This window comes from Solanum pennellii, chromosome 3 (assembly GCF_001406875.1).
Source record: "Solanum pennellii chromosome 3, SPENNV200".
Lineage (NCBI taxonomy): Eukaryota > Viridiplantae > Streptophyta > Magnoliopsida > Solanales > Solanaceae > Solanum > Solanum pennellii.
This window is the reverse complement of record NC_028639.1, coordinates 4,676,739-4,693,707: the sequence shown is the minus strand read 5'-3', so window position 1 is coordinate 4,693,707 and position 16,969 is coordinate 4,676,739. Positions and strand designations below refer to the sequence as shown.

The window sequence follows — 16,969 nt, the reverse complement described above, 5'->3', positions numbered from 1 at the left end:
CTACTCCACATGAAATTATAAAAAAATCATCTAATATTTTTAATTTATAGAATATGAATCCTCGAAATCTTCATGATTCTCAAATCACTATATATTATCCATTCTAACTACCATTTTAATTAATTTTAATGCTAAAAAAAATTCAATTCTAACCACCATTTAAATTAATTTTAATACTTAAAAAAAAAAATAATCACCAAGACACACTCCTATTTGGTTGATAATATTAGTAACATAATTTAATACTTCATATTTTAATATTTTTTTACTCATCAATTAAACTTTCAAAAATATCTAATGGAAAAGTGACTTTATTCATACCAATAAAATAGTGTGTATAAAACTCCATAGTCCTTATACTACTAAAAGACTAGGGAAAGTGACAAACAATATCATCGTAGCAAAGTGATAAATATTTTATTATTTAACGTTAGATATTAAGTTTAATTCTTCGTAAATATAAATTGACTTTGTCAAATAGTAATTTTTTCTTAATATAAATCTAAATTTAATGGTACTGCAATATGGACTACAGAAGGAAAAGTGGAGGTCCAATATGTTACAAATGGAAATAAGGGGTGTTTGTGTAATTTACAAAAACTGTCCAAATTCATACTATATATCTGAAAAACAGTTCTTGAATCTCTATGATAACTTTCATAAAATTAAAACCAATTTTGGGAAAGTTTAAGCGGGAACCAGTTTTCTAAATTTGTAAGTCACTTCACATTCATCTTCATTTTTTTTGTGTGTGTGTTTCGATTATGGATTTGATTGAACTCAGTAGTTTTTGGTACAAATTTTGTGTTCTGTATTTAAACAAATCATTTGAATATATAGAAAATATTAGCTTAGAACTTAATAACTTTAAATACTAGAATCTGGAACTTATAAACTTTAAATTCTGAATCCGCCTCTGTCAGTTGTATAGTTCCATCATCCTTAAATTGCTTTTATGGTCCAATTTATAAGAAGTATAAAGTTGTTGAATTTAGTTTATTTGGATCTTCTAGAAAGAAATATAATTGATTGTAGTTAATTCGCGATTGAGGCGTAGTTGATTGATTGATTGATTGTGGGAAAATGTTTTTTTTTTCTATCTAGTTACTTGCATGAAGAGGCAAGATTTTAGCTATTAGTTGTAGTTGCAGCTAAAATGCATGATGATTTGCATCAATGATCGATAAAATTTTTCGTATGGTCGTTCAACTAATAGTTATTATGACAGGAAGTCGAAATTTGACTTTTTGGCGATTTGAATCTTTCTATGCGAGCTATCCTATTCTTTAGTGACTTTACTGTTGCAAAAGATTTGTTTTTGTGTTTTTGGTGAGTATGTTTAGTGATGGTAGGTGTAATTAACCTCTTGAAATATCTTATTGTTTTCGAATTATTAACTTGGAAAAGAGATTTATGATGTTTGTTTTTGCGGTTGAGTCCTGTTAAATTTGTGTCATTATCTCATCTAAAAGCTTAAGTTGTTAGAGAGATTATACTTTTATTTACTTCATTATGTCTTCAACAAATCCGAGCTTGAGGAAAGGATATGTGTTTTCTGGCTTGTAGAGAAAGGGAATACCTTTGGCTGACATTTAGATGTTACGTTATTTATGGTTTTTGCAACTCGGAAGAGGTCTCGGGTGGAAATTCTTGGTTAATAAGTTAAATGATGTTTAGTGTTTTACGGATTCAAGTTACTTTATTGCCTAATCTTTCGATGCATATAGACTTGCAGGAGGACATTTGTGAGGTTGTAGAAGAGTATTTACGATGAACATTGAGGAATTGTTTTTCTTGGCATTAATGCCTGTTCTGAAAACGTTGTTGATTGCGGTTGTTGGCTTATATCTTGCATTGGATCATGTTAGTATTTTGACTGCAGAAGGACGGCACCATCTGAACAATGTAAGTTGACATGAGACTGCTAATGCATCCTCCTTCCGCGTTTTAATCAAAGTAGTAAAAGCAAATGAAAGATTATGCAATCAGATATTATTATATACTGCTGATTTCTACCTGTGTGTTTTCTCGTGTGGATGGTGATGTGCTGAAACGTTCTGCTTTCGTGAGAGTTAAATTATCTGCTTGTGTTTACTCAGAAATATATGTGTGAATTGGTAGTCTGCTATAAGCTGTGTTGCTCGGGAAGTCCAAAAATGTTGCTGCACGTGTGTCAAATCCTCTAAAAATGAGCTACTTTTGGAGGATCCGACACATAGTTGTCAACATTGTTGAAAAGTCCGAGCAACATTTAAGCATGAAACTGAAAGACGGGTGGTTATATGTAGCATTTTTCCCGTATAGATTTTCCTTTTATCGTCAAGTTGTCTTATATTCCACGACAAACAAATATTTAACTGCCTTGAAGAGAAAATGAAAACGGAAAGCAGAGTAGTTTTGTCGTCTAACTAACCTTGCAAGGACTAAAGACGGTCTTATGTTTTCTTTTTTTAATTTTGGGCAGCTTGTATTCTACGTCTTCTTTCCATCACTTTGTGCTAGTGGTCTCATCAGTTCAAGTACAGCGACGGGGTTATTTTCTTTGTAGGTGCATTCTTGTCTCTCCACCTTTCGTTTAAATGCATTTGTACATTTTCCTTAGTTTTCAACATTTCTTGTGTTTCTGGTACATTTGTTTCAAGTACAGGTGGTTCGTTCCAGTGAGTATTCTTATTACCTTTCTTGTTGGATCAGCCCTCGGGTGGATACTTGTCAAAATCACTAGAACGCCTCAGCATTTGCACGGCCTTGTTATTGGTTGTTGCGCGGGAGGTAGATCAACAGCATTTTGTCGTTTTTCTTTAGTATGCTAGAACTTATCGATCTTCAAACACAAACTTTTTCTTCGTAACATCCTCTGATGGATTTTCCTAAAACTTTCAAGTTTTTCTTCTGAATCATTAAGTCCGTATTCATACTCACGAGTTTCTGCAAAAAATGATCATGACAGGAAACATGGGGAACTTGCCTGTCATTATAATCCCAGCCATCTGCGCCGAGAAAAACAATCCGTTTGGAGATTCATCTACGTGCTCGATAAATGGGATGGGCTACGTATCCCTCTCTATGGGGGTATTGAATACAACTTCATTCTATCCGTGATAAAACATAAACAATTTCCGTCTTGGATGTGATGACCTTCAGCTTGGTTTTATTATTCTGTTTCCAGATAGGAGCTATAGGCATTTGGTCATATGTATATAATATCATACGGGCATATGGAAAAAGGGATGACGGGGATGTCTCAGCCTACTCCAAATTAAGAGAAAATAGCCACAGTGAAACGTCAAGACGAGCCTTGGATAGTACTACACAAACATTACTACCAAGTAGCAACTCAAAAGGTGCTGAAGTTTCAGCTGAGCTTATTTACCAAGGATCCATCGACGAAACCAAGGTATTTTCTTCACTTTTTCTCATGCACCATGAGACGGATATTGTATAGGCGAAAATAACTGCATTATTTAAAACTTCATTAAAATTAAGGAGTTACTTCATTTGTAGTTTCTACTAAATATGAACAAATAATAGATTATGAACCTCTGTTGGTTTCATGTAATCGTTTTCGTAATCAATAATCAAGAAAGTGTTATAACAATTGTACTTTGTTCCACTACTTTTCATTAAGATTTATCCTCATTTATTACTTTTTAAGTTGTTTGATGTTCAAAAAATCAAATATAAACACTTCACAACTCGAAACAACAGGTTTCGGTACCTACTATCATTGAGAAGAAGGTGAAGTCGTTGGTGGAATATATCGACCTGAGTGTTCTTTTCAGACCACCTACAGTTGCAACGGTATGACAATGGTGCTCAACTGCATAACACAATGTCATCCCAATTAGGCTCATGGATGCATGCTTGTTCCGTTCTTTCTTTATACGTGGCTTATCGTTTCTTGTAGGTTATTGGCATTATCATTGCTTCAATATCTCCCATCCAAAATTTCATGGTTGGCTCTGGTGCTCCACTTCGTTTCGTTGAGAGTTCCGTTGTTTTGCTAGGGTATGATTCCTCATGCAAATAATGATACTTGAGTTACTTGTAGGAGGGTATATCATATCTGTTGCCTGAATCCTCATAGCTCTTTACCAACGTAAATTAATAATTTATACATATTAAATAGATTTCTTAAGACAAATACAAAGTTTGAACCAAAGTTACTCTCCCAACGAATCTCTAATGTAACAACAACATATCCAGTGTAATCCGCCACATGTAGGGTCTCTGGAGGGTATAGTGCACATACACCTTACCCCCGCACCCATTTCGTTGGAGGTAGAGAGTTTGTTTTTGAAAGACCTTCAACTCTTAAGGCAAACTCAACCATGGCGTAGCATGTAGAGCATTTCCATCATTACTCTCTTGGTTCTTAACGCGGCCATTTGGTTACACGATTTTATCTACTGCAGGGAGGCAGCAATTCCATCAATGACCATTATAATGGGCGCGAATCTTCTAAGAGGTAAGTAGTATATCGAACTTAGTATCCTATACAATCGCATATCATTCGAAATCCACTGCATTGTTCTGTAACATCATTTCAACTACTATTTACGTACTCGTTCAGGTTTCAAGCGATCAGGAGTGGGAATTTGGCTTCTTTTCGGGATCATTGTAGTTCGATTCGTTATCTTGCCTATCATTGGTGTTGCTGTTATTACAGTTGCAAAAGATCTAGGCATGGTGGGAACAGATCCTTTATATCACTTTGTTCTTCTGCTTCAATATGCAGTTCCACCTGCAATGGCTATAGGTAAAGTTCACTTGTAATGATCCCTCATTTCATCTCAAGTTTTAATCAACTATCTCGCTCAAACTATTCAAAAATACTGTGTCGGATCCTCCAAAAACGTGAGATCGATGAGCGGAGTATGAGTTTCCTCATTGATCTCTAAGTGCTTTAGAGTGGATATACCTCTCGTTAGAAAAATTATGCATATACTTGATATAAACCATTTTTTTAAACAAGAGATACATCCATTTTAAATCGCAAAGTTGAGAAGTATATTTGTCCCTTTACTCTTTTAATAAACTATATATCGCTCAGACTTTTTAAAAATACTGTGTTGTGTGTGTCGGATCCTCCGAAAACATTGAGATTAATGAGTGAAGTATTTGCAGGTACTATCACACAGTTGTTTGAAATTGGTGAAAGTGAATGTTCTGTTATCATGTTTTGGAATTATGCTGTGGCAGCAGTTGCTCTGACCCTTTGGTCGACATACTTCATGTATATCTTGTCCTGATCAATACTTTTTATATCTCGAGGGGAGCCTTGATGCAACGTTGAGTGTTTGTTGTCGTGTTACCAGGAGGTCATATAGATTTAAGTTTGAGAAAATAATTTGTAATTGAAATGCAAAGGTAATATTGCGTACAATGGATTAAATGTCTTTTATAAGCTTGAGTACAGCGGAAGCTTAGTATATTGGAATGTCATTTTTTGGGTTCATTTGTAAAAAAAATTATATATTCATGAACAAAATATTGTGTTTGATTGACTTGAGGATAATGAATAAATGTGGTTATGATTTATTTGTTAAGGAATTAGACAGGAAAAAGGCAAAAAACAAAAAATATAACAAATAAAATGAATGTAATAAAACTAAAAAAAACAAAAAACATATTTAATTGGAAAATTTACGTAAATATATTATAATAAAAGAATATTTATCATTTGTAGCAATAATATTTTTTTCACTTGATTACTTTTAATTCATTTATAATACAAGTTTAATACAATGAACAATTTATTATTTACATATAATACAAGTTTTAATGATGGATAATACATTTATCACATTTTAATACAATGTGTCAAATTTCTATCAAACAAACATAATATATTTCAAAAACAATTATAATTCATATATATTGCATACATAATTCACTTTTAATATATATTGCAGATTTAACATATTATTACTATAAATGATAATAAGAAAAAAGTTTCGCTAAAATCAGTAATTATTTATTAAAATGAATCAATTCATGTAATTTTTCCTATATAATTGTACTTGAGAAAGCAAAATGGTGAATCACATCATATGCATATTATATTTGAAATAAATCATATACATTCTAAAATACAGATAAATAGGGAGAGAAGTGAGCGAGATAGGAAAGAGGCGAACGAGTATAAGAGAGAGTTACAGGAGAGAGCCAGATACATGTGAATTCACTTTACTATAGTATATCGTGTATAAATTACACTTAATTTTGATCATATATATTTGAGATATATGTATTTAGATCTACGTGATACATATATCCAAAGTACAAATTCTGATAAAATTTATTACATTAAAAACTCAATTTACTTATTAACTAGAGGGATTTTTGTTGTTTATGAATGTAATTAAAACAACAATAACAACAACATTCTGAATATTAAAGTAATCAAATATCTGGCTCACTGGCTCAAATCATTGATATATCCACTTCTGAAAATTTTAGCAATATTTGCAACTTGCATACAAACTTTTTAAAAAGTTTGTTAAATAGTTATCATTGTGTTATGCCAAAGTTTCTAATACATCATTAGGTAAATATTAAGAAAAAATTAAATTAGAAGAAAGTGAAGATGTGAATAAGTATCAACTAATTATATTTACAATATGAACAACAACAAAAAAAAGTCTTTGGTCCACCTTACCACAACTCTATTTTAATATTGACTTCACTTTATACTACTAAAATTGACTTGCTTTCCAACAATTATTTTCTCTATTAATTAGGAAAAAATTTATCCGTATCAGATATTTACATCAAGTCAACGTAATTTTTATTATTATGTAATTTAATAAAGTAAAATGAACTATAAATTTAAACACATGCATGCATTATTGACTTGATTTAAACATCCGATTCGAATAAATTTTACCCAATTAAAAAGTGTACTGATTTGGATTAAATATGTAATTCAAATTGATCTCAATTCAAGTAATGAATCAATTTATTATTAATTAAATATATTTTAATTCATCTTAGTTCAGTCTAACTCGCTTATTTGATGTGTCAGTAATAAATGCACCAAAAATCATCTTAATGTTTGACTCTATGCTCTATAATTTTAATAACCAAGACATATATGTTCAATTGATGTACTCATTATACTTGTCCTTTCTTGTATCATTATATTGCACTATTTATTTGAGTTCGAAATTTAAAAGGTAAAAAAAATTAATAAAGATATCAAAAGAGCAAATTAATTTTTTTATCAAAAGGACAAAATCGTTATTGAAGGAGCGATTTTATTTTCACATTGTTACTCCGTTAATAGATTAAAATTGCTGATCTATCAGTAATTTTATTCAGTTATTATTTATTTTTTCAGAAAACCGCTGTCCCTGCAGCATTTTTGTAAAAAAAAAATTTTCTGCCGTGACAACATTTTAATTTTTAAAAAAATTGAGTGAATTCTTTTTCTTCAAAATCGCTGCCTAAGCAGCGATTTTGATGATTTTCTTTTTTCTTTTTTTAAAAATTGCTTCCTTCTTTTTTTCCTAATGTTAAGCCACGAAAAAGGTAATTTCTTTTGTTTTTGATCTATTTTACACATAAATAAACTAAATTCTTTTACTAAATTCGCTGCCAGCAATTTGTTTTTTTTAAAAAAAAATTTATGGTGATAAAAAAAATCATTTGTAGCGACTTAACAAAAATCAATAAAATCGCTGTTAAGGCTGTGATCTAATTTTTCTTTTTACTAAAATCGCTATATGGAGCGAATTTCAATCTAAATTTATTTTTAAAAATATTTTTATATTAAAAACACTGTCATAACAGCGATTTTATTTTTTAAAAAAGAAGAAATTGGCCAAATTGCTACTGAGGTAGCGATATTCTTTTTTTAAAAAAGAGTTTTTGGAGAAAATCGGTCGAACGTCAGCGATTTTGAACTTTAACAGAGTAACGACGTAAAATTAAATCACTATGCCAATAGCGATTTTGCCCCTTTTGTTAAAACAAAAATTGATATGTCCTTTTGGAATTTTCAATAATCTTTTTTGCTCTTTAAGCTTCGGACTCCTATTTATTTATTAAAAGCATGTAAATCGTGGAAATTATTTTTTAATTTTCTTTTGTTTAAAAGTCAAAGTAATTTCTTTTTTAAAAAAAAAAAAGTTTATCTCTCTTTTTTCTATCACCTCCTTTATTATTGTTTTAATTTTCTTATTCTAATTGATTTCTAGGTTTTAAACTAATAATCAATAGAAGTGAAATATTTGATGTCCAGAGGTAATAGCGTTATTGTGCTAGATGCTCATTAAATTTGTAACACTTTTTTGGTTAAGTAATGGTAATATTTTTATCATATTTTTATTAAAGACGACTTGTTTTATTAAGTGAAGGGTGTGATTTTTTTTTCTTTTTATGATTCAAAGTATATAATTTTTTAGAAATAATGTATGACGGTGAGACTCGAGTTAGGATCTTTATCTGTTTAGATATCGTTGTGAAGTGTGTGATTATTTTATTTAAAATTTAAATTTTTAAGAAAGTTTGATGCTTAAGTTTTCGCTAAGCGCGGAATCCAGGTGGAAGGATCGCAACACTATCTTTATCCTACATTTTTGCAAAAAGGCTATTTCCATATACGTCAAATTCAAGACACTCTTGATAATATGATAACGATTTTACTAATTACATCAAGACCTTCTATATTTTATTTATTTAATTATGCATGAAATTAAAAAAATTTACAACTTTTATATTTATATAGTTCCCCATGTGGTCCATCTGAGATGAACAAATTAAAATAAGATTTTTTAGTTGATTTTTTCTTTAATACTGACTTTACTTTATATAAAGGCATAGAGCCAATTAATCTGCGTAGAACCAATTAATCTCCTCCTACTTTTGACTCTATTGGTGAGTTTGGTAAGGAGGAAAATAATTTTATATTTTTTCATATATTTTATTAATTAAAATATTTTGGTAGAAAATTAAGTTCACAAAACTGAGAGAATAAATGATTTAGTAAAAAAAATAAGTTTCATAAGTGACATTTCAAATGCATTATCTCCTCTCGATTCACCTAACGCCCCAATCTCAACCCCGCATTCATCCCACCTCTTCCACCCGTGAACCTCCACTCTCGCTGTTCATTCCGTCATAGTATTTTTATTAAATACCTATAAATATATGACATGATACATAAACATGATTCTTAATCTTGGCTTCAATCGATAACTATGAACAAATACATATTCGTCCTACATGACAATCGATACCTATAAATATATAAATATATGACATGACACTTAAACTTTTAAAAAATTGAACAAATACATATTCGTCCTACATGACAATTTTGTGTCTTTTGTATATTATGCCACGTAGGAAACATGTACCTACTTGTTCAATTTTATACAAGTTTAAGTGTTTTTTTGGACACAACAAAATTGGAGGACATAACTATCAGCTAAGCCAAGTTAAAAGACATATTTATGTATTATGCATAAATATTTTTTGGATAAATATTTTCCTAGCTCCTTACTCATCAACCATTGATAAACTCGCTTTTTTTTTCAAGAATCATTTTCTATTTTCCTACGTACCAAACATACTTTGACTAATTTTATATAGATACCACTTAACTAATTGATGTAATTAATATTTATCTCTTATATATAATATGTGAATTTTATATAGATTCCACTTAACTAATTGATGTAATTAATACTTATGTCATATATAATATGTGTTAACCAAGTGTGAGAGCAAAACTTGGCCCAAAAGAGAAGAAGGACCAAAAAAGAGAGCCAAAAGATAGAGAAAACAACTAAACAATAACATATTAAAAATTTACTTTATAATTGGCATAAATAATTTTTTAAAAATTCAGTTACAAAAAGTATAAATAATTTATCAAAAAATTAACAATAACGTAAAGTTTAGAGGAAAAAATTGAACTTTACATAATTGTTATTTGATTTTTAAAAAAAATGTGTGCATTTTTTCTATAATTTAAAATATACCGTAAATGATGACTTCTGCTTTGTATAAAGTGTAAGCTTTATGATAATTAGTTGGTTGATATCTTTATTCTCGAGAGATTTCGATTTCAAATTTTGTTGGATAGAAAATTATTATTTATGAAAAAGCGATTTAATTCCAATATGATTTTAAAAATAAAATCAAATTTAAATGAAAATTAATATAATTATCGGGTAAAAAAACAACATATATTAAAGCTATATGTAAAAATAAAAAATATTGGCAGTGTGAAGAAAAGAAAATAATGCATCCACAAAAATATTTGTCAACTCAAATTAACTAAAGAAAGAAAATAAATAAAGTCTTTTCACTTTCTCTTCTTTTTCCCTTTTTTTCAAACAATAAAAAGTAAAGGGCTAATAATATTTTTCGTGACCTAATTATTAAAAAAATTAATTTTAATATTTGTAATATTGACTAAGTAATTTGATTTTTAATTAGTGAAAACGTGCCCTTTTTATCGTTTTCTTGTGAATACGCTACACAAAAAAATATCCTTACCAGCAATTATTAACGGCATAACTTAATTGTCATTGAAAATATGTACTTTTAGGGTCAATTAACATTCTTTATATATGTCCCTAAAGTTTTCAGTGACTTTTAATCAAATGACAATTAATTACTATCGATAAAGACTCTACCGCTCTTTATTAATATGTATATTTAATATCGCTAAAAAGTGTTTTTGTTAATTTTGAGAATTATTAATCGTACTGTTCGACTATTTATTAGCTTGTGTTATTCTAAGTTTGTTTTCCATATTTGGAAGTAGTATACTTCTAAAAATAGTCCATACACGACATATTTCCTACATAATGAGACCAAAAATTTATAATTCCAATCAGAAGGATCAATTAAAATTTGTTCTAAAATTTTTAACGGTATTGAATTTAATGAATTAAAGCGTGTTTACCAAATAGAAAATTAATTAAAATGTTATTTCGTAATCAACTCGTGTTGCCAAAGTGAGTGAAGTTCAATCACTTCCATTTAAAGAGAAATGATTTGATTCGTTTGTACTAAGCTTTATATAAATTTTTTTCGATAGAGCGATCTTTTTTTTTTTAAAAAAAAAAATTCATTACTAAAACAAAATACTGTTAGTAGATTGAGATGGATTAATTTTCATTATCGTGCCTCCTCTTTCTACTAATGATGATGGAGCATTGCTTAATATGAGTTTTTTCGTGCCCCAGAAATAATTGAGGAATAAAAAATATTATTATCCGTAAATAAATAAAATAATAAAAGACAGCCAAAAAGAACCAAAAATAATGATAAGAAAAGTAACTTGAAGGTTTTTATACATTACTATTATTATTATTATTATTATGTCACTTCATACTTTATTTTCTCCTCTTTTTTTTAATTTCTTTAAATACAAGTTACTCCAAACTAATCAACATCCTTGTGGTCCATATGAAATTTTATTATATACCTAAAAGAATTAATTAATTAATTAATTAGCTCAGCAGGGTCATGATGCATGATCAATATTCACACTAATAAAAGAACCTAATCCTACTATTTAAAATATTTAAATGCATATACACATTCCTTTTTGTACAATTGAAAGCTACTTTTATCAATTTATTTGTTAATTTTATGTAATGGAATAATCCTTTTGCCTTTTTCTTCAAAAAAAAACCTTTTTAATTATTGCGTAGACATAAAGTTCTTTTAATTGCATATATTCGTAGCAAGATGGACATAAATACTCAAAGTCAAAAAAATCAATTTGGACTAATTCGATTCTTTGATTTTCAATTTGTATATGACCATCTGTTATTATCAAATTAAAAAATATGATAATATTCGATTACGTACTAACATTTCAAAATAAAATACTAATAAATATATCCAAATTTGAATGTGCCCATCAATATCATCCATTATTATCAAATAAGAAGACAAAAGGAAGGAAGGTGGCAACTTCCTTGTATATTAGCAGGAAAAAGGATGAATAACAGGACATACACCATATAAAAAAATATTTAAATAAAAATAAAAATATACCATATAAAAAATAGCAAAAATGTTATTAAAGATATATTTTTACTCTACTGCATAAAAAGTATTTTAGTTTTGCAATAGTTATACTTTAAATATCATTCATATTCTTTTTGTTAGTAAACTATCTCATATTTAATTTCTACTTTAAAATTTTTTTTAACATGAATTAGATGAATTTTATGTGTCAAAATACTTCGAAAAAAAATAAATTAATTACTCTTCTATTTTTAGCTATTATTTAAAATTACTTCACTCTATACTTCAATATCATAATAGTCAAATCATAAATCTGTCTCTAAAGTTGCTAAGCATACTAAGTATATGTGAATGACTTCAAAGTAAACCAAAGGTAAAACTAAAATAGGAGGGTAACTTTTCGACAAAATGCCTATTATACATACGCGGTCGTATTTTATATTTTATTTCAAGAGCCTTTTTTCACATATCAAACATGTGACCTTTTGGTCACATATGACAAGAACTTTACTAGTTATACCAAAACTTTCCTTCAGGGTGTTCTAAACTCTCCGTATGCACGGAGTTCAATGAAGAATCAGAACACAAGAATCTCTATTATAAGCAGTCTTATCCTACATTTTACAATAAATTATTTTCACAATTCGAACATATAACCTCTTTTGTAAGCAGTCTTATCCTACATTTTTGTAATAGATGATTGTTCTCTTACTCAGATGACATTAATTTTATCAGTTACTTCAGGTTTAAAAAAAAATTAACCATTACAACAAAAGTACCAAACAAATTTGAGGATAATTAGTGTGGGTGGTTGAGATAGGGAGGTGTCAAGTTCCTAGTAGTGCAATGAAAGACCAAAAAAAACAAAACATATTCAAAGTTGAAAGTTCAAACTTCAACCATATATTATCATATTATATATCATCATTATAAAATTGTATATGTCTCCTCTAATATCTCATTTTACACAACTCCAACATGCTTCAAAATAGCTTCTTTTATTGACCCTTCCTCTTATTAAAATCCCTCACATCTCTATACTTCTTTTCACTACATGAAAAACAAAACATGGAATTTTTCACACCAAAAATCTTCATATTTTTCTCTTGTCTTCAACTCATATCACAAGCCAAAATCATAACATTTGACAAACAATATGGTGATCCTTTTGATCACACATATGCTCCTTTACTTGAAATCAAATATCCTGCACAAATAAGCAATCAAGCACTTCAAATCACCCCTGACACAGCTTCCACTGCTTACAAAACGTTAAATAATTCAGGCAGAATCCTACTAAAACAACCTTTCAAATTATGGGTAGACGATATTTCAAGGACAGCGTCTTTCAACACGTCATTCCTAGTAAACATTTATAGACCGGATAACAAAACAGCAGCCGAAGGTCTAGCATTCTTGATATGTCCAAATTTGGATTTGCCACTAAACAGCCAGGGTCAGTACTTGGGCCTAACGAACGCTACAACAAATGGTGCACCATCCAACAAAATAATCGCGATTGAGCTAGATACATTCAAACAAGAATTCGATATTGATGATAATCATATTGGGATTGATATCAACAACGTTGAATCCGTTAAATCAAAATCTTTAACACCATATGGAATTGAACTAGCTCCAATAGGTGAAAGATTCTACAACATATGGATACAATATGATGGAATCAAGAAAATACTTGATGTGTACATTATTGAACAAATGACAAAAAATGGGGCAACACCAACAAGGCCAAAAGTACCAATACTAACACACAATGTTGATTTGAAAGAAATTGTAAATGAAGATTCATACTTTGGTTTCTCAGCTTCAACAGGACATTTCAAACAGTTGAATTGTGTGTTGAGATGGAATTTAACAGTTGAGTATTTTCAAGAGAAGAATAATCAAGAAAAGGTGGTAATAATAAGTGTAAGTGTTGGTGTGACACTATTGATTGTTTTATTAATTTTGTCAGGGTATTTTGGGTATTATTATTTTTTTAATGAGAAAAAAAGGGATGATAATAGGTCAGAATCTACTATATTAGGTGCATTAAAGAGTTTACCTGGAATGCCTAGGGATTTTGAGTTTAAAGAATTGAAAGAAGCTACTAATAATTTTGATGAAAAAAATAAACTTGGTGAAGGTGGATTTGGAGTTGTGTATAAAGGGTATTTAGTTGGTGAAAAAATGGAAATTGCTGTGAAGTGGTTTTCTAGGGAAAGTATCAAGGGTCAAGATGATTTCTTGGCTGAGTTGACAATTATCAACCGTTTAAGGCATAAACATCTTGTCAAATTACTTGGTAAGTATTTTTTTAAACTTTTACTTTTTATGTTTTTTTTTTTTTTGAGTATTTGTTCTTTGTTTAAGTTAGGATAAAGGATGAAAAGATCAGCAAAAAAGAATATTTCATAAATATCGAGTAATTCTGATTATTCAAATTGATTATATAAAAGAAATTATTTAATGTTTTTATATCGATTAAATTTGAATTATTGTTTGAACAAACTTTTTTTTTTTTTAAAGGGAAGCTTCCTTTGTCTTTGAAAATCACTTTTCATTCAAATGTCAGCTATTGTGATAAGTTTGGTACTTTCTAATATTAATATAAATATAATATATTGGACAATTGCTTCAAAATGCACTCAACTCCAAATTAAGGCTAAATTGGAACCCTACAACATGTCATCATAATTGAGAGAGGTCCAAATATTCCAAAATTTGGTCCTACTAAAAAAGTTGATTGGAACACATATACAACCCAATTTTTTTAATTTTTTTTTGGCCTTGTCTTGTAAAGGTTTGATATCCTCAAAATAGTATTTATTAAATGTATTTATAGATCATTATCATTGTAGAAACAATTTAGCTTATATATGCATTAATAATTTTAACTCCATTTGCATGAACTCGCTCAAATTGTCTGTCCCTAATCCGAATTAAGGAGAGTTATCGAGAATCACTCAGAAACACCATTCTCTATCCCATAAGAGTTGGAGTAAGATTGCATACATTCATAGATCAGTATTATTGTTGTCATAGTTTGACTTATATGTGCTACTATGTCAGCGGTGTAATCTCGCTCAGATTGTTGGTCTCAAGATTAATAAAGAATGAGAGTTGTCTAGGGTCAATCAAAAAAAAGGGTCTCTCTGCCTTATAAAGATAGGAATATGGATATTTACATCTTACCTTTTGTCAAACGTACCCCCTTGTAGGATTTTAGTGAATTTGTTGTTGTTATTGTTGCACTAACAATTTCAAGTGATGTAAAGTAATCCTTTACCTTCTAATGGGAATGTAATCTAAATGTTACATGTAGTTATCATTTATGGTGACTTGGTAATGGTATAAAAGTTCTTTTACGATGTCAGTGTATATATATATATATATATATATATATATGATATGCTAATATTATTGTTACAGGATGGAGCCATAAGCATGGTAAGCTACTCCTTGTATATGAATACATGCCAAATGGTAGCCTGGACAAACATCTCTTCTCCTCAGGGCAGCCACTCAGCTGGAGTGTGAGGTACAACATTGTATCGGGAGTCGCGTCAGCTCTTCACTATCTTCACAACGAATACGAGCAGAAGGTAGTCCATCGCGATCTCAAGGCAAACAACATCATGCTCGACTCAAACTTCAATGCACGTTTAGGTGATTTTGGATTAGCACGAGCCATTGACAACGAAAAGACCTCCTATGCTGATGAAGGTGAAGGTGTACTTGGCACGATGGGATACATCGCGCCAGAATGCTTCCACACTGGAAAAGCAACTCAACATTCTGATGTCTATGCATTCGGAGCTGTGTTGTTGGAGCTAATATGTGGCCAAAGACCTGGAACTAAAGTGAATGGCTTTCAACTCTATCTTGATTGGGTTTGGTTCTTGCATCGCGATGGGAGAATCCTTGAAGCTGTTGACACGAGGCTCGGGGATCAATACGTGGTTGAAGAAGCAGAGAGATTGTTACTACTTGCTCTGGCTTGCTCCCATCCAATTGCCAATCAAAGACCTAAGACACAAACTATAGTTCAAGTTATATCAAGATCAGTACCACCACCACAAGTACCACCATTTAAACCATCATTTGTTTGGCCTTCTATGGTTCCAATTGACATAGATTCATCCGATACCATATCCATCACAACTCCTCAGTACAGTTCAGAGAACAACAGTATTGAATATCAAAGCAATAGCTTGATTTAGGCCACTTCACATGGATAGCACCTCATGTATATATTTCTCAGACTGTTCGGTTTGTTGTATTAAAAATGACAATGTATTGCATAATTTCTAAAGGGAAGTTGTTTGTTTACATTAGTCCTCTCCACCTTATTTATTTAGTAGAAAAAGGGTTGAGGTAACTAATCTTTGGGACTATTAATCCAACATATTATAGAAATAACTTAATTATTGATCTTGCTATAACTTATACAAGGATTAGTAACCAAATAAGAGATAAGGTGGCACTAACTTTTTTTATCTCAAAATTATCTATGTTGGTCCACCATACCAAACAAGCCCTAAGAGTAAGACCAATCCAAAAGAGAGAGCAAGCAAAGGGTCGTAGTGAAGTGGTACGTACTCTTTCATTTTTAATCATATCACAGGTCTCAGGTTCGAGTCATTATGGGTACGGAGTCATCCTTTACTAGAGAGCGGCAGAGAGCTTTACCCCCTAATGTAGGACTTTTCAGCGTGAATCCAAATTTAGTCGGACTCATGTGTCCAATACAATCCAAATTTGAGTGTCCTCAACAACCTGACAATTCTTCGATCAAACCCTGAAATTGGTCTAACATTTTGCTACGAGTTAACTAGAAAAGAGGGTTTTCTAGTAATGGGATGTTAACAACCATCCTTCACTTTTTTGGGATCTACCTTTTCTTTATCAACTCGCTTTCATGGTTTTCATGTGATCATAGGTACACATTTCTCGATCATATGTGATATTC

General features: G+C 30.2%; 2 protein-coding genes across 3 annotated transcripts; both read left to right on the top strand.

Moving 5' to 3' along the window:
- The first annotated feature begins 556 nt into the window (after nt 1-556).
- Nucleotides 557-5,512, top strand: LOC107012173 (protein PIN-LIKES 3-like). 2 transcript variants are annotated; one of them, XM_015211939.2, is made up of 11 exons: nt 557-714; nt 1,728-1,905; nt 2,465-2,544; nt 2,648-2,772; nt 2,951-3,072; nt 3,170-3,397; nt 3,709-3,801; nt 3,908-4,008; nt 4,416-4,468; nt 4,574-4,759; nt 5,128-5,512. In XM_015211939.2, exons 2-11 carry the CDS (start codon nt 1,771-1,773, stop codon nt 5,250-5,252), a joined length of 1,248 nt encoding a protein of 415 aa, XP_015067425.1. In that variant the 5' UTR covers nt 557-714; nt 1,728-1,770; the 3' UTR covers nt 5,253-5,512. The 2 variants fall into 2 exon arrangements, with proteins under 2 accessions (XP_015067425.1, XP_015067426.1); XM_015211940.2 differs by having other exon boundaries at nt 566-714; nt 1,736-1,905.
- A 7,411-nt stretch (nt 5,513-12,923) lies between these two features.
- On the top strand, nt 12,924-16,334 carry LOC107012231 (probable L-type lectin-domain containing receptor kinase S.5). The gene is made up of 2 exons (XM_015212013.2): nt 12,924-14,302; nt 15,430-16,334. Exons 1-2 carry the CDS (start codon nt 13,066-13,068, stop codon nt 16,218-16,220), a joined length of 2,028 nt encoding a protein of 675 aa, XP_015067499.1. The 5' UTR covers nt 12,924-13,065; the 3' UTR covers nt 16,221-16,334.
- The last annotated feature ends 635 nt before the right edge of the window (nt 16,335-16,969 follow it).